At 38.8% G+C, this 26,732-nt stretch overlaps 1 protein-coding gene across 2 annotated transcripts in view; it reads right to left on the reverse strand.

The window, feature by feature from the left end:
• LOC124555146 (THUMP domain-containing protein 3-like) overlaps positions 1–26,732 on the reverse strand; it is a 116,246-nt gene that overhangs the window by 84,584 nt on the left and 4,930 nt on the right. The window contains exon 2 of one of the 2 annotated variants that reach the window (XM_047128959.1): positions 6,407–6,487. The exons of the other annotated variant lie outside the window; for it this stretch is intronic. Within the exon in view, the coding sequence (XP_046984915.1) occupies positions 6,407–6,487 (81 nt within the window). The remainder of the gene's footprint in view (positions 1–6,406; positions 6,488–26,732) is intronic. 2 annotated transcript variants of the gene reach the window in all.

The following is a 26,732-nucleotide window of genomic DNA, read 5'->3' on the forward strand; positions in this document are numbered from 1 at the left end:
ATTTAAAACTTCAGGTTCCCTTTTGATGTCTTCTACTGCCACAGCAGACTGGTTGACGAGTGACTGGACAGAAGCCTTTGACCAGCTTAGTCTCAGTTAATGAATCAAAATCGCACATAAAAATGCTTAGTGATCATATTGACACTAAAGCATAAGATGATAGAGAGAAGGCAAAGATAATGGATTCAGTGCTTCAGAACTGTTTGACTACATTAGACTGCAATACAATTCCCCCTTTCAAGCATAGCATCAACACTGAAATAGATTTTGAGATAATTGATTGTGCAACGAGATACTTACCACTACAGCAAAAAAGCATTTGAAAAGATTGAAAAAAGTTTTCAAGAAATGTCAATGAATAGACATGCACACAGATATGCACTACTATAGAACTATATATATGACAATATGTTGCACAGTCACAGAACATGTTTTACACTCATGTATTCCTCTGAAGAAATGAACAATGATGGTCTTGTAAAACTCAGCTTGCTCTGCTTATCCATGAGGGCTACAAGGCAGTAGATAATGGCACCCAGGTATATCAAAAGCCTTCCGGAAGTCAAAGAAGAAAACCCTCACTCATCTAATTTCTGAGTATTGTGTATGTGACCTTAACCAAGACAGAGCAGATCTGAGGAAGAGCAGCTCATTTAACTTCTAGTTTGTTTAGTAAATGCAAGAGTGTTATGGAATTGCTCATTGGTCTCAAATGGTACATGCTACAAGAGGGGTTTACTGTTAACTACATGGGCCAGCTGTTTTTGAATTTACAAATAATGGTTTTACAGGCAATTACAAAAGAAATTTAAGAGAAAAACACTCTGGAACAGCACGTATCATGGCACACAAAAGGGCAACTGTAAGAGATGAAGAGATCAGATATGATTACTAAAATAACATTTGTGAGATACATATAAGATGGAGCACAGAGTACAGAAGAAAAATAAATTGGTATAATGTTTAATGTCACTACCAGAATTATCACAGAGGAATAAAAACCAAAAGATAGGCATAATTATTTGAAAGGAGCTACAGGGCTGTAATTAAGACCATAACAAAATAGTTAAATAAGTGCAACAAACATAGAAATGAAGTAATTTGATTATAGCTATAGTTTCTAAAAACAAGACGACAACACCTATAAGAATAAGTGAAAAATATAAACACAGTTAATATCAGTAACAGTATTTACAATGGAAAAGTATGTAAGCTAGAACAATCAAACTGTTGCTTAATTTTGTTTAATGTTTTGCAGCCCTGTACTCATCAGTAGTGGCAGGTCATTTGCCCTCTTCACATATTTATAAAGAGAAACTTGAGACAAAATTAGTCTGTTCAATTACTTTACATGGCACTGCTGCTGTTACTACAATTGTGACTACATCTACATCCTCCGCAAGCCTCCATATGGTGCATGGTGGAGAGTACGTCGTGCCAATACTAGCCATTTCCTTTCCTGCTCCACTCGCAAAAGGAACGGGAGGAAGATGATCATCTGCATGCTTACTTAGGAACCCTAATTTCTCTTTCCTTCCATCTGTGGTGCTTACCCAAAATATACATTGGCAGCAGTTGAATCATTCTGCAGTTAGCTTCAAATGTCGGTTCTCTAAATTTTCACAATAGTGCTTCACAGATAGAAAGTCGTCTTCCCTCCAGGAATTCCCATTTGAGTTCACAAAGCATCTCTGTAATACTAGCATGCCGGTCGAACCAACTAGTAATAAATCTAGCAGTATATCTTCAATGTCTTCCTTTATCCAACTAGTTGGGGATCACAAATATCTGAGCAGTAGTGAAGACTGGGTCATATGAGTGTTCTATACACTATCCACTTTATAGATGAGCTACACTTTCCTAAAATTTTCCCAATAAACCAAAGTCTAGCATCCATCTTCCCTACTACTGTCCTTATGTGACCATTCCATTTCATGTCATTCTGCAGTGTTACACTTAAATATTCAATCAATGTGACTGTGTCAGGCAACACACTACCAATGCTGTATTCAAACATTATGAGATTGTTTTTCCAACTCATCTGCATTAATTTATGTTTTTCTACAGCTACAGCAAGCTGCCACTCACCATACCAACTAGGACTTTTGTATAAGTCATCTTGAACCCTCCTGCAGTCACTCAACAACAATATCTTCCTCTACACCACACTATCATCAGCAAACAGCGGCAGATTGCTGCTCACCATATCCATCAGATCATTTACACATATAGAGAATAAGAGTGGCCCTATCACTTCCCCTGAGCACTCCTTATCCCTTTGTCCCTGAGGAACACTCGCAGTCAAGGACAACATACTCGGTTCTATTACTTAAGATGTCTTTGAGCCACTTACATATTGGGGAACCTATTTTGTATGCCTGTATCTTCGTTAACAGTCTGCAGTGGGGCCCTTGTAAAATGCTTTCCACACGTCTAGGAATCTGCCTGTTGCTCTTCATCCATGCTTTGTCAGACATCGTGTGAAAAAAGTACAAGCTGAGTTTTGCATGAGCAATACACTCTAAATCTGTGCTGATCTGTAGACAGAAGCATTTCCTTCTCATGGAAATTTACAATATTCAAACTAGAATATGATCATGAAATCTGCTACAAACCAAGGTTATGGACATTGGTCTGTAATTATGAGGGCCCATTCTTTTACGTTTATTATGTACAGTAATTACCTGCATTTATTTCCAGTCATTTTGGACTTTGCACTGAGTGAGCAATCCATGATAAATGCAAGCTAAGGGGCCAATGCCACAGTGTACTCTCTAAAACTAAACTTGTGTTCCATCCAGAACCTTCTACCTATTTGTTTTAAACTATCTCAGTTGCTTCCCTTTGCCAAGGACAGCTACTACTATGTCCTCCTTACAGAAGTTTGTGCAACGGTCAAACGATGGTAAGTTCGTATAATCCTCCTGCATGAATGATTCCTTACGTGTGAAATTTCCTCAGCTTCTTGGCAAGATCTTTTGTTAAGGTATGACAGTGGAAGTTGTATGCTTCATGCATCAATCTTCTAGCAGATGCACAAATTTCTACTCATTTTTACCTGACTTGATTTGTACATTCTTTTTTGAACCAAGAATGCAACGATCTCTGCTTCCTCAGCAGTTTCTGAATTCTATTGTTACATCATGGTGTGTCTTTTCTGTCCTTACCCATTTACCTGGCACATTCTCATCCATTGTGTGATTTACAATCATTTTAAACTTTGGCCATAGTTCCTCTGCATCCTTCATAATGGAATTAAACAATGTCCACTGTCCATGTGGGATGCAAACGACTACTTATCTGTTCTTTCTAGCATAAGTGCTCAGCTAGCCTTCTTTGATGGATTTATTAACTTTAGTAGCCGTCATTGTTATGAATACCAATTACTGTCTCTATAATGAGACTACTGATAAGGTGTCAGGCCTGTTTGCAGCTACAAGGTCTAAAATATTTACATTGCATGTGGGTTGTATAACTAGCTGTTCAAGACAGTTTTCAGATAACTTATTCATAAGGACTTCACAAAACTGTCTGTCCATATCACTAGCAATGAATGCATGGATGTCCCAGTCTATACTCAATAGATTAAGCAACCAACTACATTTGTGTATTTATGTGCTAGTAAGCATACACTTTCTTTGAATGATTCTAAAACATTTATAGCAGAAATGGCTGGTAAAATCATTCAACAATTAATTTTAGTTCACCTACACCTACTACTTGCATCCAGATAATTTCATTGTCACGCCCAATTTCAGCCTCGATAGACGCAATATTTCTGTTGACAGCAACAAACATTTCCACTCCTATGGTATCAAACCTGTCCTTTTAATAAGCAATCCATACCTCATTAAATATTTTGGAGCTTTCTACTTCGGGTAGATCTCAGTTCCAAGAGTAATTGAGTATGACAACTTTCATGGAGGGTAGTAAATCTAGGAACTTTGTTACAAATACTTCAACAATTTACTGTTACAATTTTGACAGCTGAAGTGTTTTTACGCTGTAAGTAGTGTGATTTCACTCTTTGCAAATTGACTGGTGAGCATTCTCCAGAGGTCCTCAAACTACCGCCTAGTCTAAGAAACTGCATGTGCACTCCTGACCTATCAAACATCCAACATGGTTTGTTAAACTGAATGCATGTTAACATCTATGTTCACCCTCCTCAATCGACATTGGCCAAGTTTACTGAAATCCATGTCACTATCACAAAAACTCACTTCCTGCAACTTCTGCTGAACCTGGTTCTTGTTCTCATTATGACTGTGTGCAAGGGTAAAGCATTTGTGAATGATTGCCTAAGTTGGAAGCGGCTTTGTCTTCTGCTAACTTTTTATTCCTTTTTGCAAATTTTTGTGTGTCCTTGTAAGCACCAGAATAGTAATGATTATAATATAGGATGTACTTGCTATGTATGAGGTGCGTCTAGAATATTGAAAACAATTTTTTCTGCTAGTTATTTATCAATTATTTTGTATAGCACTTGCAATAGTTAAAGAGGCTGATTAAAATCTTGTCCAAATACGTCACAGATCACTTAGAGCTGATTGCAATGGATTTTGAAACCATTCATGCAGTGAATGTTCCATAAAACTGTTGGAGAAAAATTCAATAAGCATCTAAAGATACATTTCTGGTTAGACAACTCGGTGTATATTACCGTAGTATTAAAGAGACTCGCCTGAAATATTATAAAACCTGGGTTTCAGAATACTCACTAGCATAGGTACTCCTTATATTAGGTTAGTGTCTAAGTTTGTAGAGATTTTCCATAATTCAATCAAAACAACAGATAGACATAACAGAGACTTTAGTCATCAATAATATATTCTCCTTTGCTATTTATAACAGTCTCCCAAAGCTGGGGTAACTTTTCAATTCCACGACTATAGAAATCACATAGTTTTAAGGCAAAGAACTAGTTCAGTCACGTTCGGAGTGGATTTTCATATGGGAAGGAAGTCCCTTGAAGGTTGTTTGACAGTGAGCAGAAAAGGTGACAATCTGAGTGCGCAAGATCAAGTGAATATGGTGGATATGGAATGACTTCCCAACCCAACTGCCGTATAGTATTTTTTGTCAGTCTAGCAGAATGCGGGTGGGTGTTATCGTGGACTATCATCACTTTAGGCAGTCTTCCTGGTCGTCGTTCTTGGATTGTTTCTGCAAGACATCTCAGCTGTTGACAGTAAATGTCAGAAGTGAAGGTTACACCCTACGAAAGCAATTCATAGTACACTAAACTGTCGCTGCACCAGATGCATAACATTACCTTTCGTGGATGTGCACAGGTCTCCGTACAGGAAGTTGCTGCTTTGTTTGGGCTCAAACATTCCTTTTTTTCCACTCATGTTAGCATAAAGACCCCATTTCTTGTCACCAGTAACAATACAGGATAGGAGTGGTTGGTGTTGTTCACAAGCCAATTGATGACGGGCAAGCAGAGATGCAGATATGGTCACCTGCTGATTTTTGTGATTTTGGCTTAGAGCATATGGTAGCCATACACCCAATGTTGGAACCTTCCCCATAGCATGCAAATGTTGCATAATGGTGGAATGATCACATTTCATCACATTTTCCAGTTCATGAGTACACTGACATGTCTCATTGTGGATCAATGTGTTTAAATAACCTTTGTTGAATTCTAAAGGTCTTCCTGAACATGGAGAGTCACTAATGTAAAAACGATCCTTCTTAAAATGCAAAATCCATTTTCTTGTCATGCTCTGTCCAATGGCATTATCCCCATACATGGCACAAATACTTCTGGTTGCCTCTGCTGCTGTCAATAGACTTCCAACTCAAACACAAGAATATGTTGGAAATACTGCCATTTCTCCATTTGGCACTCCATTTTCTAGTGTCCACATCTCCACTCACTATCTCAAAATGAGAGTATGTGCACTCAAATAGCAACAGTGAACTACGTATAAAAATGACATAGATAAATAAACCCATAGCAGCCGAAATACCAATGCGCAAAACACTATGAACTTATGCATCAATCTAATACATCAATGAGTTTAAAATTAGTTTCAGCCTATGTTGAAGACAGATATGCAACTAATCCGGTGGTTGTTGAAATCACTCAATGAAAGACTAGCTGCCACAGTTGCTGACGCCATCAATGTGGATAAGAAAGTGCAGCACTGAGTTGAAACTTCAATAGACTTCTAACTTAAAATGACTAGTTCCACATCATTAAAATTTATCATGCAAAATGGCCCATGGAACATGAAACTAACTAACTGACTAACTAACTAATTAAGTAACTAACTAACTAACTAACTGATAATACAGCACTATATACACCCACATAAAAAATTCTTGTATTTTCACAGAAAATATAAAAAAAAATTAAACACCTATATATGATTAACAAATATGAAAATGCCCATACCTTATCAGCCGTGCTGAAAGTTATGTCCTTAGTTACTTCCGCAACTAATGAAAGATTGTCCACCGATCGCATCTGAAGTACCTACATGTAGGAAAACATTAATTTCATGCCAGTTCATCAAATCTCATGCTAATTAGGTACATGTTCTAAAAATCTCAACCATAATAATCATCATGATCAGAAATATACTGTCACTGTTACACATGAAATTTATATATGGATGCATTTAAGCTATTTACCACCAGATAACCAACAAAAATAGTTCCACTTCATTCTTGATAACTAATCGTATCAACAGCTGAATTAAACTTTTCACTGATGAAACTAATTTAGTAAGAGAATATAGTTTGACTGTTCGGAACAATGTAAAATGGAACCATATGCTTCTTATTAATAAAGCAAAACAGCAAATGGCATATTGTGATACAAGGGTGTGTTCTGGAACTTTCTCTGGGAAAGACACACACACCCTCCCTCCCCCCCCTCCACACACACACACAAAATAAAGTGAGGAGCTGTGCAGTTTTTGACACGTTTATTTGGTCACTTTGTCAATGTGCAGAGATACACAGTCAATTCTAATGGGATAAGCAACAAGAAAGGAACTACACAGCACATGAAGAACTGTTTACAAATTTTTGAAATTCTAGCTTCACAGAGACCACTGTATTACACACAGCTTGGGTCTCATTACAAATTAGTATGGCAACCTCTGTCTGGACAAATTCATCAACAGAACCTACATCATCAATAGAGCTTAGCATACTCACAAGTTCTGCAAAAGAAAAATCATGATACCACAACTTCATTATATACCCTACTCTAATCACTCCAGTCTTATCATTCTGGAATGAAAGTTTCACTCTGCAGCAAAGTGTGTGCTGATGTGAAACTTCCTGGCAGATTAAAACTGTGCGCCGGACCAATATTCGAACTCGAGATCTTTGTCTTTTGCGGGCAAATGCTCCAGCAACTAAGCACCCAAGCATGACTCACGACCTGTCCTTACAGCTTTACTTCCACCAGTACCTCATCTACTGCCTTCCAAACTTCACAGACACTTTCCTGGCAAAAGTAGAGCTGTGGGGATGGGTCATGAGTCATGCTTGGATAGCAGCATTGGTAAAGCGCTTAGCTGCAAAAGGCAAAGGTCCCGAGTTCGAGTCTCATTCTGGCACACAGTTTTAATTTGCCAGGAAGTTTCTTATCATTCTGGTTCATCTACCATATCTAGATAGGGCCCAGTTAACAATACATACTTTAAAGCTTCTGATGGTGTAGACTCTGAAAATCTGAAGAGCAGTTCCAATGAAAATAATTTGCTTTCAGTGTCTCATCCCTTTCCCATTGCAGTTTCTTCAACCTTTTTACTGAAGCAACCAGTCACAAGTAAACTGCCTTTCTTTGAATGTTTTCAGAGCCTTGTTAGTCTCTCTCACTTAATAAAACGGAACTCAAGTAATGGTTTACATTAGGGTGTTTTAAATCCTCTCTTTCATGTATATACACTACCTTCCACCCAATAGTCACAGCAAATCACTGTCAGTTATTGAACTATGTACTGCTGGTACTACACTCAAGGAGTCAGAATCGTAGTTGAAAGCTGCAAAGAACAATTTCCTGTAGAGCTTATGACTATCTGCATTACATAACATAACCCATTTTGGCAATACTTTGTGTACATGTCAAACGTCAAGCCGCACTTTTATCCAGAGCAGGCACTGAAGAGTATATCTTGAAATAACAGGGAGTATGTGCGATTTCTTCAGTTTTAGGAAGGCAAGAGCATCCCATCAAGCTTAGTGATGTTTCAGTTCACTTTACAGTAGACGAGACCTTTAATAGTGCCACTCACTGAAATCAAAATACAACACTGTGTCTACTAAAGGCCAATACCATAAACCAGCTACATTGTTTGACCTATGCTCAAGAGAGAAAAGACTAATAACGTGATGATCTACTTAGCAAATCTCTCTGAGGTTTAAGGTGACGGAAAAATTGCCAGAAGTGGGACAACTCCAGGAGGGTTCAAAAAAGATGAGGAGCTTCATAGTAATTGCATTCAACTTTCTACAGCAGCTGGTATAGACATCACACTGTCATTTTAATTGCATCTAAAATTTTGAAACCAAATGAAGGGGGGGGGGGGGGGACTATAGAACAATGACCAGACTGAACCTCTCCTGTAAATTTTGAGGGAAACAAACCAAAGGAAAATGTAGAATTACAATCTTACCCATTCCGCAACTTTGTTTCCACATCATAAACATAATTTTCGGTTTACATCTTTGTGAAAAAACAATTTGATTGATTACTGTGTTGTATGGGATAATTTGTTAGCCTGGTTACTTAATACATCTACTTCATCGTAACATTTCTTCCTTTGTGTGGTAGTCATGGAATTATTTGTGTATGACTCAAGATCATAAATGGTCAGTCTCATGCAAAGCCACAAGTCTTTTTACTTATGGTGACAGATGATGTGCTTTACTGTTCCTTACAGTGTATCCTGCATCAGAAGTTTACTAAATTTGCCATTTCCTGTTGAAATTTCACGGTCCATGGAGTTAATAGAGAGAAAGTTCTGCAACTTTTCCGTATTATGTAGCTTCAAAAACTGACACTTCTGAATCATATCTTTTTGAACACCTGGCACATTAGTGTTCACATAGTTTGTGCATGCCTCCACAGAGTGCACTGCATTGTAATCACTTGGTTTATTGTAGATATCTTCCATGGCAGACTGCACAACGATACAGCCCATTTAACAGCCAAAACAATGATCACATGACAACACCAGGGACCAGAAATAGTCATTACAATGTGACAAATCGGTCAGAGACGGGTTGCTGCTGTGAAAACGGTAGGAAAAAACAGCTCTACAAAATGAGATGTTCAGAGAAAGAGAGTGTTGTGGACTGGAAAGACAGCCAATCCACAATGACGGGTAGCCGAAAGGCACGTGTTTAAGCTCACGCAGGCTGGCGTGAGGTCTGGAACAGGTAAAGGAAGTTATAGTAGCAAAGAACGTACATAGCTGTGGGAATACTTAACTTTAATCCATAATTGGTGAACATCGGTCTGACGGTACATGTATCACAAGATAAATAGCAAATGATAATGGCGCCTTGCTAGGTCGTAGCAAACGACGTAGCTGAAGGCTATGCTAACTATCGTCTCGGCAAATGAGAGCGTAATTTGTCAGTGAACCATCGCTAGCAAAGTCGGCTGTACAACTGGGGCGAGTGCTAGGACGTCTCTCTAGACCTGCCGTGTGGCGGCGCTCGGTCTGCAATCACTGACAGTGGCGACACGCGGGTCCGACGTATACTAACGGACCGCGGCCGATTTAAAGGCTACCACCTAGCAAGTGTGGTGTCTGACGGTGACACCACAGAGAGCACATCAAAAACTCTCATGTGAAAATCTTTCTGGATGCAGCTGCTATCACTGGCATACCAGAAAGGGAGAGAAGCTATGATAGTGCTTCAGTCTGGCACACGTAAATATTGCACATATTAAATTCCATATTACAGAATTATAGAGCCAATGGACTTGAACAAGCAAATTAAGCTGTGTGTCAGTTACAGAGTAAATGTCAGTGAGTAGCTCTTGTGAGGCCTTCTAGCATGCACCTTACAAGCGTACACGGAGCTAAGATTCAGAGGCATGAGAGGTATATCTGGTACCTGCACAAGAGTAAGAACAACTGACTCTTGAGTAGACAGGAAACAACTCCACTCTCAGAAAGTAGCTCAAATAACTCGCACACCGTTTGCATTGTAAGCAGCTCTCATATTTAAATCCCTTTCTAGTGACAATACCTATGAAAATTTAGTCCATAGATGAAATGTTAAAGCTGATCAAACTGTACAAAGCAACAGAAATATTTTGGGATGTTCTCATTATAGGGACTAATTTTCATGGAAACAAGGGAAGCTTTTGTGTTGTTGAGAGAAGATTCAAAGAAAACTTTATCATTAACAAATCAACCAAGACTAATTTGTATAAAGTTTTTAATTTCATGGTTTTTCTGTAACTGTGAAAATTACATCACATATTGCTTTGTGTCTTAAACAAACATTTGTTGCCACAAAATGTTCAATTAGCTCACGAAAGTGGAAGCTGAGCTGAAGAAAGTTAAAATATGGAGCACCTTTCAAGCCTAATAATGACATATACTCTTCTATTCCCTCGCAAACTGTGAGACTTCCAGCTGCAGAGTGGTTTGCATGCCTCAATGATCCAGATACCCATACCAAACAAATAACCATATCAGATGGGTGTTTGTGGAGAGAGCAGCAGCCTTTTCAGTAGTCGTAAGTGCAAAAGTCTGAATGACTAGCTGATATGGACTAGTAACATTAGCAGACATAGACCTGCTATGATGGTACTGTGATATGCTTGTAAGTAAGAGGTAAGTAGAACTGTTACATTTCCTAAAGACACGCAGTTCTATTCTGTGAATCTGACAAGAAAAATGGATAGACTGAATTAGATATAATGAGAATTAGGCCTAGTGAAATGCAATGCCAGGAAGAATAATATTTCTGGTCAGGTGAGTACAAGGTCATCATTACAAAATTAAATAGGGGCAATAAAAGAGTAGGTCTAATAATGAACATGCTATTTGGGAGTATGAAGATAGAAATCATCCTCAGGCAGTGTTGATGTAGGTGATCTGTGGGTTCTCTAAATCAACTGAAGGGTAGTTCCTTTGAAAAATACAGAGCTCATTTCTTTCCCTGTCCTCATTCAATTCAGCCACTAAATTCTAATCTTCCTTCCTTTTTCTTCAGTTAAGGGAGCCTACCTCGGATGCACTGACAGTCCTTAGAGCTCCTAGTCACCCCATCAGCTCTGTTTTCTGATTATGTAATTTATTGACATAGTCACAGAGCCACAATAGCAAATGCTGGACCTATGTCCTTAACATTGGTTTGCTGCAGAACTCTTGTGCATATTCTAAGCTCGAATACAATAAATTTCCTTGAGAGAAAAAAGCTTCTGTCCACAAATCAGCATGGATTTAAAAAGCATCACCTGTCTGAAACTCAGCATACCATTTTCTCACATTATATTCTGTGAACTACAAATGAAGGGCAACAAGCAGATTTCACATTCCTAGACTTCCATGTATTATGGAGATACTTTGTGAGTTCATATGGGACTCCCTTCTTTTCATGACACACTATTGGCAAAATTTAGAGACCCAGTATTTGCAGCTGACTGCAGAACGATTCTACTGCTGCCAATGTACATCTCACATAAAGACTGCAAATACAAAACTAGAGCTAGTACAGAGGCACATAGACAGTTATATTCCCCACATTTGATTTAAGGGTGGAACTGAAAAGGGAACAGCTGTTAGTGGTACAAGGTACCACTCTGCTAGCACTCTACAGTGACTTGCAGAGTATGTATGTAGATGCAATTTCTCAATTTGTTAGTCTATCAGGCTTATGAAATTTACATCTTGGCAGTGTGAGTTCCAACTTTCAAAGAAATCTGTAGTATTCCCTCTTACCTATACAACTGCAGAATGATCATTCCTCAGTTTTGACTGATACCATCACTAAGGCGACACTTGTGGCCAATTTTGTAAGATGTAATACTTCTTGATGGCAAGTCTTACAACTACAAGAACTACCCACCATTCTACAGATGGAAGAATTTGTGAAAGTTAATAAAGTGTCTTCCTTTATCTTCAGTTAGAACGTATGACAGTTACTGTGACAAGTCATACAATCTATTCATCATAGGACATACTACAATTGTGAATTTCTATGCACTGAAGATGGGTGAGGGGTTGTGTCAACTGACTTTGGTACACTGTCCTATAAGCATCTTTCAAAAAATTTACAAATGGTGAACAGGGACATGCTGCAGCTAGGCTACCTATACAAATGTTCTTGCTCAATTAACTAGTTCTTGTTCTATACACAGCAAAATCTATTTTTCTTCTTCTTCTTTTTCTTTCCTAGCAAATGAACAGACATAAAATGAAAGCAGCTTCTATTTAGAGAAATGCTCCGTCTCTTATAATTTTCTCCATTTCTACAAAACAAGCTACTATGTTGCGTTTCGTAGTGGTTAAACTGAACTGATCTGTACGGTAGACTATATTTCAATTTGATCACTGTCTTTCTACACAACAAGCAGTTTTGAAAGAAAGCACATCTGTAATTTACAGTTATTAGTAGTTCAAACTGCTGCCAAAGGTACAGTGCTGGCAGTGCTTCTACACTAGGAATACAATCAGTCTCAGAACTTTTTGGATGGAAGGTATTCTGATGCCAAGTTGCTTTAAAGCAATTTGTGTATTTTCCATCAGTAATACTTTTCTCTACAACATCTTTTCAGCTTTTGCATGAACGGGTGCTTTTGATCCAGGAAAATGGTTGTACATACGTCCAGAGTTCCTTAGACTACACTGATGTAGTTCTGCTGGGATTTGATTGTGGGGCAGACAGAGGACTCCATATGTATCATCCCTTACAGGAATGCAACTTTCTGTTGACCCATAACAATCCATCATTCACTTTTTTCTTATAAGCTAGAACCAGAACAACCATGTTTCCTATAGATATTCACGATGAGCACACCATGAAAAAAATAGTCAGCCATAGGAGGCAGCACATTAATAGCACGAAACACCAGCTTTAGTCTTGATACTGGCCACAATTCGGCAAGGAAGAGAGCAAAATAGTTTTTTTTGTGTGTAGCATATCCAGCTGAAGCCACTCACTGATTATTAGAACTTGCAGAGCTACCAAATTATGGGGACACTGATTGGTACACTGCACCCACTGTTCCAAATAGTCACAGACATTTTCTGTGGGATAAAGATCGGGTTATTTAACAGGCCAGTCAAAATTGTCACAGAGTGCCTGAGTGTTTGTCAAACCAGGAACATATGCATGCATCCTTGTGAGCATTAATGTTATCATCTTGGAGACATGAGTGTTCACAGCAAACACATCATGGAGATGTCACAGAAAGTGCTACACTTGGTCACCGATAATACGCAAATAAATGTCCTGGTTCATGCTGATGGTAGCCTAAATGAGTGGGCCAGAGTCGTGATATGAAACAAAACCCCAAAACATCATATAACCACTTCTGGCCTGAACTGCATGCTGCACATACACACCATGGGTTAAACACATCATTGGGCCATAGTACTACTTCATGCTTCACTGCATATGAAAAGAGGCAAAATTGTGGCTCATCAGACCATGCCATATGTCGCCTGTCAGCTACTGTTAAGTTTCGTTTTTATTTGGCCCAATGAGGATGTGTAGCTTTATGTGGTGCTGTGAGCAATGTCCTTTTGCGAGGCACCTTATTCCAAATGTCAATCGCATGAAGTTCCCTCTGCAGTGAACTCTTAGAAACTAGCTGAGGTGGACCTGCATACACTGGCAGCTGCAATTCCTGCCAGCTCTGAAACTGTTTGTTTTTGACAAGGTATGACATTCTTCTCTGTACCCTGTCAGTCAGAACACTTTTATGAACACTGTTGTTATGCCATGTTATGCGTCTGTGAGTAGTGCACCATTGCATGTACACACACGGGAAAGTCCACACTGACGCACCACAATAAATCAGTCATTGTCATTCATGGTGTGTTCATGAATGCATCCAAACACAATAACGCCTTTCTGATATTCTGTCACACCTCCAAATTGATCCATCTTACTGTGATGATTCCATACAACTGACCTGCATATGCTCATCACTTCACTGCCACAAGTTATGTAAGAGATGGGGAAGGGGGAGCAGGATGTCACATGACCATCTTGTATTAGTTCTACACCACCTATAGCACCCCAAAGTAACCAATGTACTCTTTTTAATGGGTGGGGACTAATATTCTGTCCACAAAGCTGATTATTACCAATACAATATATTTCTCTCGTCTTATCACAAAACAAAATGACGCATCAGGTAAGGTACTTGTGTCCTTGCAGTCTTACATGGTGGCAAGGTTCAATAAAATCTTCTCAGTTTACATGTCGTATCATTTCAAATAAAACACTTGAGTGTACGACAGCTGTCTCCGTCATCATCATCAGGAGTTGAAATCACTGACTGCTGAGGCTGGCACAGTGTTTTTCTTATATAGATGTAACGGCAGCATCTAGAGCCTTCCGGAGAGGACTAGAGTGGTGCCTATACAGAAGGAAAGTTGGATAGCTCCTAGCAGCTATGTCCCGCTGTGGGACCAAGTGATTCCACATGGTGCGAGCGGCCAGTGTCATGTTTGAAACTGCCGCTCCTGAATCTCTACTAGCACTAGTCTACATCTTTGCTTTCGCTCAATGCCCAAAGCCTGTCCCCATGCCCTACTGATGTTGTAACCAAAATACTCATTCTTTCAAATTTGTTTTTATGTGCAGTTTCTAGGCAATGTTCCACCACGGCCAACTTTTCAAGTTACCTTTGTTTGATGTGCCGTGAATGCTCTGCACAATGCTCGGCAACAGTGTGAATGGTTTGGCCTATGTACATACTACAGTATTCACAGGGGACGCCATACACAACAGGAACTCTAAGACCCATGTTGCCTTTAACGAGGTTTAACGTATCTCTTATCTTGGAGGTGGGCTGGAACACTGGTCTCGGTCCATGTTTATTCAGCATGACCTTATCTTGCTACTAGTTGTTCCACAGTGTGGAAGGAATGCAGCTGCCTTGGCCTCTTCCACTGATTCATGAGGTGCCTTTGGTCGGTGGCACTTGAAAGCTTTAGCAGTTTCTTCCTTACTATAATCATTTTCTCTCAACACGGGCTTCAAATGTTGAAATTCACACTCTAAATGGACATCGCCAGATATAATATTTGCCCTGTGTACTAATGTGTTCAGTGCTGCTTTCTTGTGTACAGGTTGGTGAAATCTGTTGGTGTTTAAGTACCCTTCAGTGAGCATAGATTTCCTGTACACCAAATGACCAAACTGGGACAGATGCTTGCCATCCCTTTCCATAAAATTAATGTTGGACATTTTGGTGCAACAGTTTTCACCTGAGATCATAAAGCTGTCCCACCATGCCTTAATGGCAATGTACTTCATGTACCTTAATGACTATTATGAGATGACATATGGCACAGCCATGGAATCCCCACTGTCTATGGTGATCGCAATCTTTTTCATGGAGCAGTTTGAGGAGCAAGCTCTGAATTCTGCAAGGTTGCAACCATCTTGTTTCCTTTGATATGTTAGTGCCACCTTCTTGATATGGCCTCATGGTGAAAATGCACAGCAGCAGTTCATTAACCACATGAACGGTGTCCATCCCAACATTAAATTTACTGTCAAATGAATGTTTTATTTCAATGGCAGGGAGGAGGATGGCTCGGTCAGGCAATGTACAGGAAATCTATGCACACTGACCAGTACTTAAAGTGTTAAGCACAGTTTGATGGTACTGCTGACCCCATGTGATAAAAAGTTTATTTCTATTAACACCATTAGTGACCTTATAATGCTATTTTGGGGCACATCTGAAGTTACTTTTGATTCTGTTGAACATTCACCACTGAAAATAGTATGTTAGGTTTCACTAGTCAAAAAATTCTTTGAGACAATCACATAGCTCCGAAAATATTTCGGGCAATTTTATGTTGCCAGTCACTCGACAATGTGGTAGGGTGTCAGACACTTTGGAAATCTAGGTTAGATGTAGTCTCCATTTTCATCTGCATCTACTACTTGCAACAAATAATGTGTGAACAACATGAGCTCTGGTTCACACAAGTGGTTTTTCCTGAACTTATTATGAATTTTTGTAACAAACATCCCAGCATTTGCCTTATGTGAAACCAAGGAAAACATAAAACTGGCTGGCCAGATGGAAACTGAACTCCAATTGTCCTGAATGCCAGTCCTTCCTGTGCAGTGTCTTAATCACTACAATCAGCTGTAAGGACTATCACACTACAGTATATCTGTCCCTTGTTTTTGTTGTAGTACATCTGTCCCTTGTTTTTGTCTTGACAGAATATTAAACAAAACAACAAATGAGGATGATGTTGACAATGAGATCGTTAGAGATGGTACATGCTCAAACTGTTTCAAGGATGGTAAAAAAAAATCCTTTCAAAGGAATCACTTGCCTGGAGCAATTTAGGGAAATCATGGCAAACCTAAATCTGGACAACCAGATGTGGATTTGAACCACTGACCTCCTGATTTCGAGACGAGTGTGCTAACCACCGCGCCACCTTGCTCAGTATTATTATAGACAAAGTGAGGGTAAGTAAATATTCAATATAGTTGTTATTTTCTATTAGTACAGCACTCTTTGGAAATAAATTTGCCATGACTCACATAAATGTGCCCCCTTGATGTGTTAGTACTGAAGCACAGATAAAGTGTCAACTTCCACAGGCACTTTGCTGAACCGAGATGAGTCAGGCTATCACTAGCTGGTAATAAACTAGCCAATGCCAACTTCTTCTAGAGCTAACTGAATACCTGACTGCCAAATAAAGGTACTGACAGGAGACTGTGTGATCTGTGACATGTTATCTGATTGTGTTGATCCAAGGTTCTGAATTCAGAAGCATTTGAGCTTGGGCTGTAACTTCAGTGAGCACAGCTCAGTCAAGGTTTAGCACTGTTGATATGCCTTATTAAAGTATTTGGTCACTGTTAGGGAAATGTATCATGGGTATGATTGTGGGAGGTCTTACTGACACATGTGACTTCCTGAATTGTTGATATTAAAGCCTACATGAAAAAACATGGTTTTAGGACCCAAGGCATGCTCAGCTACTTCTACACTCTCACTTTGCTACACAAAGTTGCTAAATAGATGTAGAATGGACCACACAAAGCTAGTGAAGTTGGAAGAGAAATGAAATGATTTCAAATGGGGTTATCAGAAGAATCACAGAAAATGCAGACCAAACAGAATTAAAATGAAGACATATGTTTTACTACAGAGGAACAATGCATACAGGAAATTTAAATGCAGACTTCATTGTGAACAAGAAAATTAAAAACAATATAACACATAGTGAAGGCATTCCTGAAAAAACAGAGAGACTTGGCAAAAAAATACAAAATACATTCTATGGAAATCATTCACTCAAATATACCTATGTACTCAAATTCTATGGAAGAGGCAGAATATCCCCAAAACAAGTTACAGAAGCTACGAGATGAAAGCAAATTCCAGTATGGCAATGGGATATCCTACTGTGAAAGTACAACAAATCATAAACAACAATTCTTCAGAGGGAAACTTCAGTTATGATATCATAAATGACAGAGACCATACACAGTAAATAATTTGGGCATAAAGGAGAATTCACTAAATAGTAGAAGCACTGACTCGCTGAAAGGTAGACAAAAAAGAATAACTTTTGGATGAATCCTTTAAAGAGATAGCTCTCTCTCTCTCTCTCTCTCTCTCTCTCTCTCTCTCTCTCTCTCTCTCTCTCGAACCTGCATGAATCCCTCCCCTCACACACACTTTTTTCCTTCTGCTTGAACTGGCAGTATGGTGACAGTCTCACAAAGGCCTTCACAGGCATGCACTATCCCCACAAAAACAGTTGCAAAGGAGCTTTCGCATCACTGAATATAATCCTGAACTGGAGCAACTGAGGCATATCTTACACCAGGGCTTCAACTACCTATCATCACATCCAGAAATAATGCAACGATCCTTTCTACCCCTACTAAAGCAGTATTACACTGCTCACCCAATATACGTAACATCCTGGTCAACCCCAAAGCTGCTCCCAGTCAGAAGCCCTTGCCACAGGTACATATCCCATGCAAGTCTTGCCCAATTCACCCACCTGGCACATCCTACTCTAGCCCTGTGACAGGCCTATCCTATCCCATCAGAGGCAGAGCCACTTGCAAAAGCTGTTACTTCATCAGAGTTGCCATAAGTTTCCCCAAGTGAAATTCCTTGATATTTCCCTGATTTCCAGGCTAGTCTTAGCATTTTTCCCTGACAAATTTTAAAATCTCGAGGGTAAGTTAAGACATAAGTTGACACACTGTCTTTGCAGCTACTGTACAAGAAACAATAGTGCAAACAAGGAAATATCCAAAAAAAATTTGCAAGCATATGGCGTTTCCTGATGTGAGCAAAAATCTTAAGTAACATCGACATCTTTTGTGATGGAATGTTTTTAGATGGAGAAACCAAGCCAAATGGTATGTGTGTTTCATTACGACCACTGATGTTATTTTATTTGAATATAATGAAACACATTTGGTTACAAAAACGCATTTCCTTGGAATCACAAGACGGATTTAATATACCTTCACTGAGTCCAGAAACAAACTCGGAAAAAAGTAGGCCTCTTGAAAGAAGTTTATAAGGTGGGGATGAATTGTGTTAACCAACACTATAGGTGACCGCCAATAAAATTTGGTTCTACTATGTTCGTTACTGTCGGTTATTACCCACTATGTTATGTCTATTATTTTACAGGTATTTTGTGATTTTTCTTTTGAGAAATATTTGAGCATATAGCATACAAACTGCCAGCAACTGACACAATTTTCTTCTTCTTACCATTCATACTTTCTAACACAAACTACTTTTTAATTGCCAATATGTACTAGAACAAATAAAATGTCTATAAAATGCCACACTGTACAACATACTTGCGGTGAGATTGTTGCAATTCCTGAAATCCATAGCCTATGGCCTCTGGCCTGCTGAGGAGCACTGCAGTACTGGGTCCATGGATAAACCATGAAAATCCACTGCATTACACTACACACAAACTGACCCGGCCTGTGGGCAGATCGTGAGATGAGATCTGACGGGCAGGGCCTGCACATTCGTGGGAACCAAGTGGCTTTAGATCAGCAGGCCCAATACATTACAACACCTGCAGAAACGGCCTGCGGTTCTGGCCCGTTGTGGTATTCCACTCATGTGACCAGCTATTCATGACAGACAGCATGTTGATGAAATGAAACCACGGTGATCTATCCATGCAACAGATAACTTGTCCAAATACTCTGAGAATCAATAGGAAGATAGGTAGCAACTCACCATAAAAAGATTGCTGAGCTGCAAACAGACATATAGAAAAGACAATCACACTCTCGCAACTAAATTTTCAGCCACAGCTTTTATCAGACAATGAGAGCACACATACATTCACACAATAACTCACACACAACTCATGCACACATGATTGCTGTCTCCAGCCACGGCGTCTACAGTGTCAGAATCGGATCCACATGTTCCACTCCTCATGCCTCCCTGCCTCTCACTGGCAGCTGCTAGGCTAGTGGCAAGAAGTGGTGGCAGCTGATGGGAGTGGTAGGAAGGGGAGAAGCAGTAGTAATGAGGAAGGAGTGAAGCGGCGCATGGAACTCAGCTGCATCCAGCCAGCGACGATGCCTGACACTTCAGTAAACAAACCATTTCATGTACTGAGACAAAAATGAGATTTTTCCAGTGGTTTTCTTTTTCTTTTTTTTTTCAAATTTCCCTGACATTCTCCCAATTCCCCTGAAATGTTTGAAATTCCCTGATTTCCAGAACCTGTACTAACCCTGTTCATACACCAGCTCTGTTGCAATTTCTCAACAGAATGAATGGCCACTGCTATATTGTGGCCAAGAGCAGAGTTGACCACCTAGTGGCAGAACATGCTGCTGTACACAACATGCTCAAGTTTAATGACTGCTTCACAACCGATGTGTGTCATCTGGATTCTTACCCACAGAACTAGGTCCTGAACTACACACATGGGAGTTATCCTTGCAACACATCCTTCATTCCTATAATACTCCTATAAATCTCCACTAACCGACTGCACCCATGTCCTCAATCCAACAGTCACCCTCTCTTCTGTTCTGTCACCCACTCCCAATCCACACCTCCATGTATAATAATAATAATAACCATCATCATCATGCACCACACACACACAGCAACTTCAGCACCCTGTGTTTCATTCCTATTCTGTACCCCTGCTGCCTCTCTCCTACATTCCTATCCTACACACCTGCTGCTTCCCTCCGAGCTGTAGCAGAATTCACTGAATATGACATGTATGTCTATAATATGTTCTTCAAGAACACAATAAATAAAAAATGGACTTGGAAAATGAAGCAATGGAACTAAAAATAACATAACCTATATCTTACCAAAGAATTAAAGAAATTTACAAGCTATCATGGTCCTACATAATTTCTAGAGGAAAAACACATGCAAACTTAGAAAGGAATAGAGTCATGAGGCAGGAATCAAAAAATGAAAATTATGAGAATTTCGGTAATAACATAACAGGGAAGTACACTAGATTAAATCAAACAATAACTCCAGTATCTTAGAAAATTAGGATTCTACAACTTAAGAGGGTAGGGGCAATTCTTTAACAACAGTACTTGTGTTTACAGTATAAAATGTTGCAAGAATGAAGGGAGCAAAAGAATTTCAAATGGATCAAGGCAGCTACCGACGATAACATACGAGTTTCAAGCAAACCATAGTACGAATGTAATAGAAAATGTTGAATTAAACAGAACTATTCAGAAATGTCTTCAAGAGGATTTGAGAAGGTACATTGAAAACACAATTTGGAAACAATAAGTGTAAAAAAACAAAACAAAAACTTTTGTTGGGTGCACGCCATATTTCATCAGTTAAGAAGGCAGATGGCACACTAACAACAGAGAGAAAAATGTCCAAACACACAAAGATTTCTTGCAATGTTTATACAGCTGAAGAGATGAACAAAAAACACAAACAGATGACTGTGAAAGTAATGACACTCTAGAAGAAATGTCTAATGAAGGGTATAATAAAGTAATTCAAGATATAATAAAGAAAAAAGGTGTTTTAATAGTAATGGTTAAAGCTGGAGCACAAAATAATAAAGGAAACTGCAATACTGTTTCCAGAATGTTTGCTAAAGAAGACATTTCCTCAAAACCAGGGTAGTGCTGCAATTTTTCTACTTCATAAGAAAAGAAACAGGCAAGACAAGTAATAATAGAACTGTCAGCTTACTCTCTGTGATGTGCAAGATAGTCACTACAACGATCACCAATAGCTTTGAAAACACATTGGATTTTAATCACGTAAATGACGGAACTGGTTTCAGAAGTAGATACAGCATGGTGAGCCATTGGCAAGTAGCGAATGGAACAACAAAGCAAAGCAACAAGTACAAACTGCCACTTTGTCTTGGATTATTAAAAATTGAGAGCTGCGAGTCAATGTCCCTGAAATCTGTACTTACAGACTTTGCAAAAGGATTCAAGCTCTATCAAGGATATTGAACAATATTAGACCTCTTCGTGATAGTGAAACATTCATAATTGTAAGAAGATTCTGGGACAGATATTCTACATCAGCAATCCTAATGGAAGTTTTCAAATTACTAAACAGTGAAAACGAAGAAGGAATGTGTGTTAACCACCTTCCTTCTATATTTTGTGAAGATAGTGCCCCACAGCTTATACATATTTAAAACAAGTGATAGTTTAGAATCAAGAGCAGATAATCACCACATAAATTGTTTGTATTATGACCAATTTCAGTTCTCAGACCATTGTCATCACGTATCATAAGAAATTTAAAATATCTTATCTGGTGGTATAAAACCTGTGGCGTCAATAAAGTAATACCTGGAAACATTTTAACGTATCTTAATAGAACAAGAAATTGAAACTTGAGTAGAAAACCTCCATGTTGGTGTAGCATGTTATACCATTAAAGAGTGAGAGTGAAGGAATATCTTAGAAAATGGAGGCAAGAGCTAAGGTATGATTAAAATAACAGGGTAACTAGAAAAGAATTGTGTGCATGATACAAAGAGATGAGAGGAGAAGAAGAAGAAATGACTCAAGAGAGACCACATGAAACTTACAATTTCATCTTTGCAGGAGCCCTGTAATATCTGCTAATGCAGTTATGCAAATTTCTTCTTTTGGTAAGTTCAGCTAACAGCAACACTCAATTTTTGAGCTTAACCTTGAGAGCTACTAAATAAAATGTTCTGCACAACTGGGAATGGAAATAAATGAAAGCTAAACTGAATAGCTAGCTGGGGGCTCGAACTGCCATTCTTCCAAATGTGAGTACATTACGTTAAGTGTATCATCTCACTTGGTTGATGTTCAGTAATCCAGAATTTGATATTGAGGATTAAAGTTCCACATTTGTGCAAATGATAAATTGAAGTTTAATGCTGTAATTCAATACCTAATGAAAAACGTACAATTAAGACTTCATCATAATATCACAAACATTTATAGAAAATCTGAGATGGCTGGATCAAATTCTGGAGGCTGTAGGAAATAATAGAATAATATTGTCACCAGATGAAGTTAAGTCCTGTACCAAGAAAGTGAAATGCTATGAATTGCAGTCCCACTGAGTTTGACTCATGAGTAAGAAATACCTTTCCACAAAGTGAATGAAATTTTCCAGATAGCTATGTTGTAAGGAGTTTATACTGAGGGAGCTCCAGGAAGAGAGAAATATTGTTACCACATTAGGTAAATTTCTGGGATGCTACACAAAAGATCTAAGCTTTCATCTTGGTAAGTACAACATGAGAGTGCTGATACCTGACAGGGAGAACTGAACATAGTTGGTGTTGAATCTGGAGGAGACAACCCGCACAGGACTAAATGGAGAAATTGCACTGCAATACAAAACTTGTGACAAGAGTACACAACTTGTACCTGTTCAAGTTAATTGTAAAAGCAATGCCTATAAAAAACAATGTACTGTGTTTGAATCCCCGTCTGGGCAGGATGGTTGCCATTAACCTGACCCAACAAAAAAAAAACCAGGCGCATATAAAAAAAACCTTGTCAACAGCAAAAACCAATGACATTTAATTACAAAAACTTAATTAATATACAAAATAATAGGTAGCCTTACACAAAAGAGCCATCATATTTATTGAGGGCAACTATTTACTGTCAGAAAACTTTATTTTATTATATAGTGTTTTAACTTTTCTTGCACTTTAATCTAGAATCATAGTGACTGTAAAGTAAAGTTTATAAGGAGCAATCAAAAAGTTTCCATTTGAGGGTGTTGCTGCAGTATGGCACAACTCCGATACGGGTACATAAGCACTGACTTGCAGGCATGGGAATAGTGTGGGATCTGTATCTTTCTGATGTGCATGTGGTAAATGCAAAAACGTAAAGTGCAGCAATTTTATCACCAAATGCATATAAACAGGACCCACCCACTGTTATTCTTTTCTTGGCTGCCAAAGGACAAATACTGGCAGACACCTATCAGAGAATGAAGACTGTGTAAGGGAGCAGTATGTCTGTCGGAAACCACAGTTATGGAATGGAGCTCCAAGTTCTATGCCAGTTGCAATTCAACACAAATTGCAGGTCAATCTGGGTGGTCAGTCTCATCCATTATGGACAACAATGTAAGTGGGAGACAGTCAAGCATCCGCCCCATGCAATTATCGTGCTTTCAGTCCCTTAATAAAGGCCTTGAAGTGTCAATGAGGATGTCAAGCAGGCAGTTACAGACTTCTTCACACAGCAGAACATGGGTGTTTTGCCATACAGGTGATTTACCAAATAGGGAGATTATGACCTCATGGGGGTAACACTGACCCTATGGTCATATTCACCCTTTTCTTTTCATTTCTGGATAAACTTATACATCTTCTTGCAAATAAAAAGTATTATATAATACAGTGGAACTCATTGATTTAAATTCACATATCTTAAAACAAAATTTAAAAAAAATCATAGTTCAAAATTTTTTTTAAGCATGTCCTACATATCTACTTCTGAAGTCAATTGGTAAAAACTTTCTTGGCCCAGAAGAAATGGTTCATCCTATCATCAGGTTCTTATATGTTCAAATTCACACATTTTAATGAAGATGTCTCACCTTGTTGATAGTACAAACAATTTTAACAATTAACAATTCATATTTCTTTAAAAAAGAGTAACATTTACCTCCTAACTTTTTTCCTTCAGGGGTAAAATTAACATCCTAAATACTATCACTGAATTTCCATTCATCCACGTGTAACTGCCTAAATATGGTATAAAACAAAAGTGCAGTTTATAATCAGTGTTTGCAAATTATGACTGGGGCAACCATGAATTTAAATTCAAAGATAGTCTGTTGTTTCAAATTTTCTGTTTATTGCACAAGTTTTAGATTGAGATTCATGTTCTGTTTTAACTTTAAAGAATGGACACAATTCACTACAACTTTATTGCTCACAAGGAAACCTCCCCATAACACCCCCCTCAGATTTAGTTATAAGTTGGCACAGTGGATATTCCTTGAAAAACTGAACACAGATCAATCGAGAAAACAGGAAGAAGTTGCGTGGAACTATGAAAGAATAAGCAAAATATACAAACTGAGTAGTCCATGTACATGATAGGCATCATCAACGATAGTCTGAGCTTAGCAGCGCCGTGGTCCCGCAGTTAGCTTGAGCAGCTGCGGAACAAGAGATCCTTGGTTCAAGTCTTCCCTCGGGTGAAAACTTTAATTTTTTATTTCCAGTTTATGTGACAAACTCTTATGTTTTCATCCACTTTTTTGGGAGTGATTATCACATCCACAAGAAAACCTAAATCGGGCAAGGTAGAAGAATCTTTTTACCCATTCGCCAAGTGTACAAGTTAGGTGGGTCGACAACATATTCCTGTCATGTGACGCACATGCCGTCACGAATGTCGTATAGAATATATCAGACGTGTTTTCCTGTGGAGGAATCGGTTGACCTATGACCTTGCGATCAAATGTTTTCGGTTCACATTGGAGAGGCACATCCTTTCGTCTACTAATCACATGGTTTTGCAGTGCGGTCGCAAAACACAGACACAAAACTTATTACAGTGAACAGAGATGTCAATGAACAAATGGACAGATCATAACTTTGCGAAAATAAAGAAAGAAAATTTTTACTCGAGGGAAGACTTGAACCGAGGACCTCTCGTTCCGCAGCTGCTCACGCTAACCACGGGACCACGGCGCTCCTGAGGTCACACTGTCTTTGATGTTGCCTATCTTGCACATGGACTACTCAGTTTGTATATTTTGTATATTTTGCTTATTTTTTTTCATAGTTCCATGCAACTTCTTCCTGTTTTCCCGACTGATCTGTGTTCAGTTTTTCAAGGCCTATCCATTGTGCCAACTTATAACTAAATCTGAGGGGGGTGCAATGGGGAGGTTCCCTTGTCAGTGAAATTAAAGAATAAAGTGTCAGTTTGAACACAAAGTAAAGCCATAACTACATTAAAAACTGAACTGCAATGCCTAGAACTTAGTAAAGGTCTCCAGGTGCAAGATGGTACTTAGATGCCTATAAGGAAACATTGGAAGAATTGAGTGATCATCTACATTAACAAGAGGCTGTACTCTAAACTCCTAGGGGAATAGGACATGGACAAGAAAAATAAAGCTCTAGCTTAATCTTTGGTTTCTTATTTAAAGTATCCATTCTTCTTTTCAAGAAGAAAAAAATAGCCTTTCAAATACAAAAAGAAAGAATAGCTGTTCACACACTGAATATTGGCCCAAAATCATTCAAAAGGTCATCAAATGAAAACATATCTGCACTACATAAAAAGTTCAAATTGTCTGCAGGTACAAATGATATAAGCTATCCTCAGCCTAGTTGTTTCAAGTCATCCACAGCTAGCGAAGAAGTCTCAAAGGCCAACAAAAAATCTTTTGCTAAAGTGTGATAATTTTTCATCGGAAGATAAGCTTGATGTAATGAAACTGCCAGAAGCTCTGGAAACTGATGAACGTAATTTTGATCCTTCAGACGATACTGTCGTTGAAGATTTGCTGTTCACTAAATGTGAGTGTCAAGGTTTTTTGTCTTCTTTTTTCTTCCTCTCAAAATGAAATTTGTTAAGGTGAAAGTAGTTGGGGGAAAAAGGGGAAAGTAAATTTTTCATTATGTTTGTATTATTCAAAAAGTTGCAACAAAGGAAAAGGCAGTTGAAGTAATGGGGGTTTTACTCCACTGACTCAATGAAAACTGCATTTGATCCAAATGAACATGATATTTTCACTGTCCCATTCAGTCACGTGATTGGCAAGCTGCCTCCAACACAGCTATAGGCTGATGGGCATAGAATTCTGCATAAATTTCCAGCGAGGTCATCAGTCTCATCGGAGTAGGGAAGGACGGGGAAGGAAGTCGGCCGTGCTCTTTGAAAGGAACCATCCCGGCATTTGCCTGGAGCGATTTAGGGAAATCACGGAAAACCTAAATCAGGATGGCCGGACGCAGGATTGAACCGTCGTCCTCCCGAATGCGAGTCCAGTGTGGTTTTTGACTGGTTTTCGTTTTGTAGGG

This window comes from Schistocerca americana, chromosome X, assembly GCF_021461395.2.
Source record: "Schistocerca americana isolate TAMUIC-IGC-003095 chromosome X, iqSchAmer2.1, whole genome shotgun sequence".
In the NCBI taxonomy this organism is placed as follows: domain Eukaryota; kingdom Metazoa; phylum Arthropoda; class Insecta; order Orthoptera; family Acrididae; genus Schistocerca; species Schistocerca americana.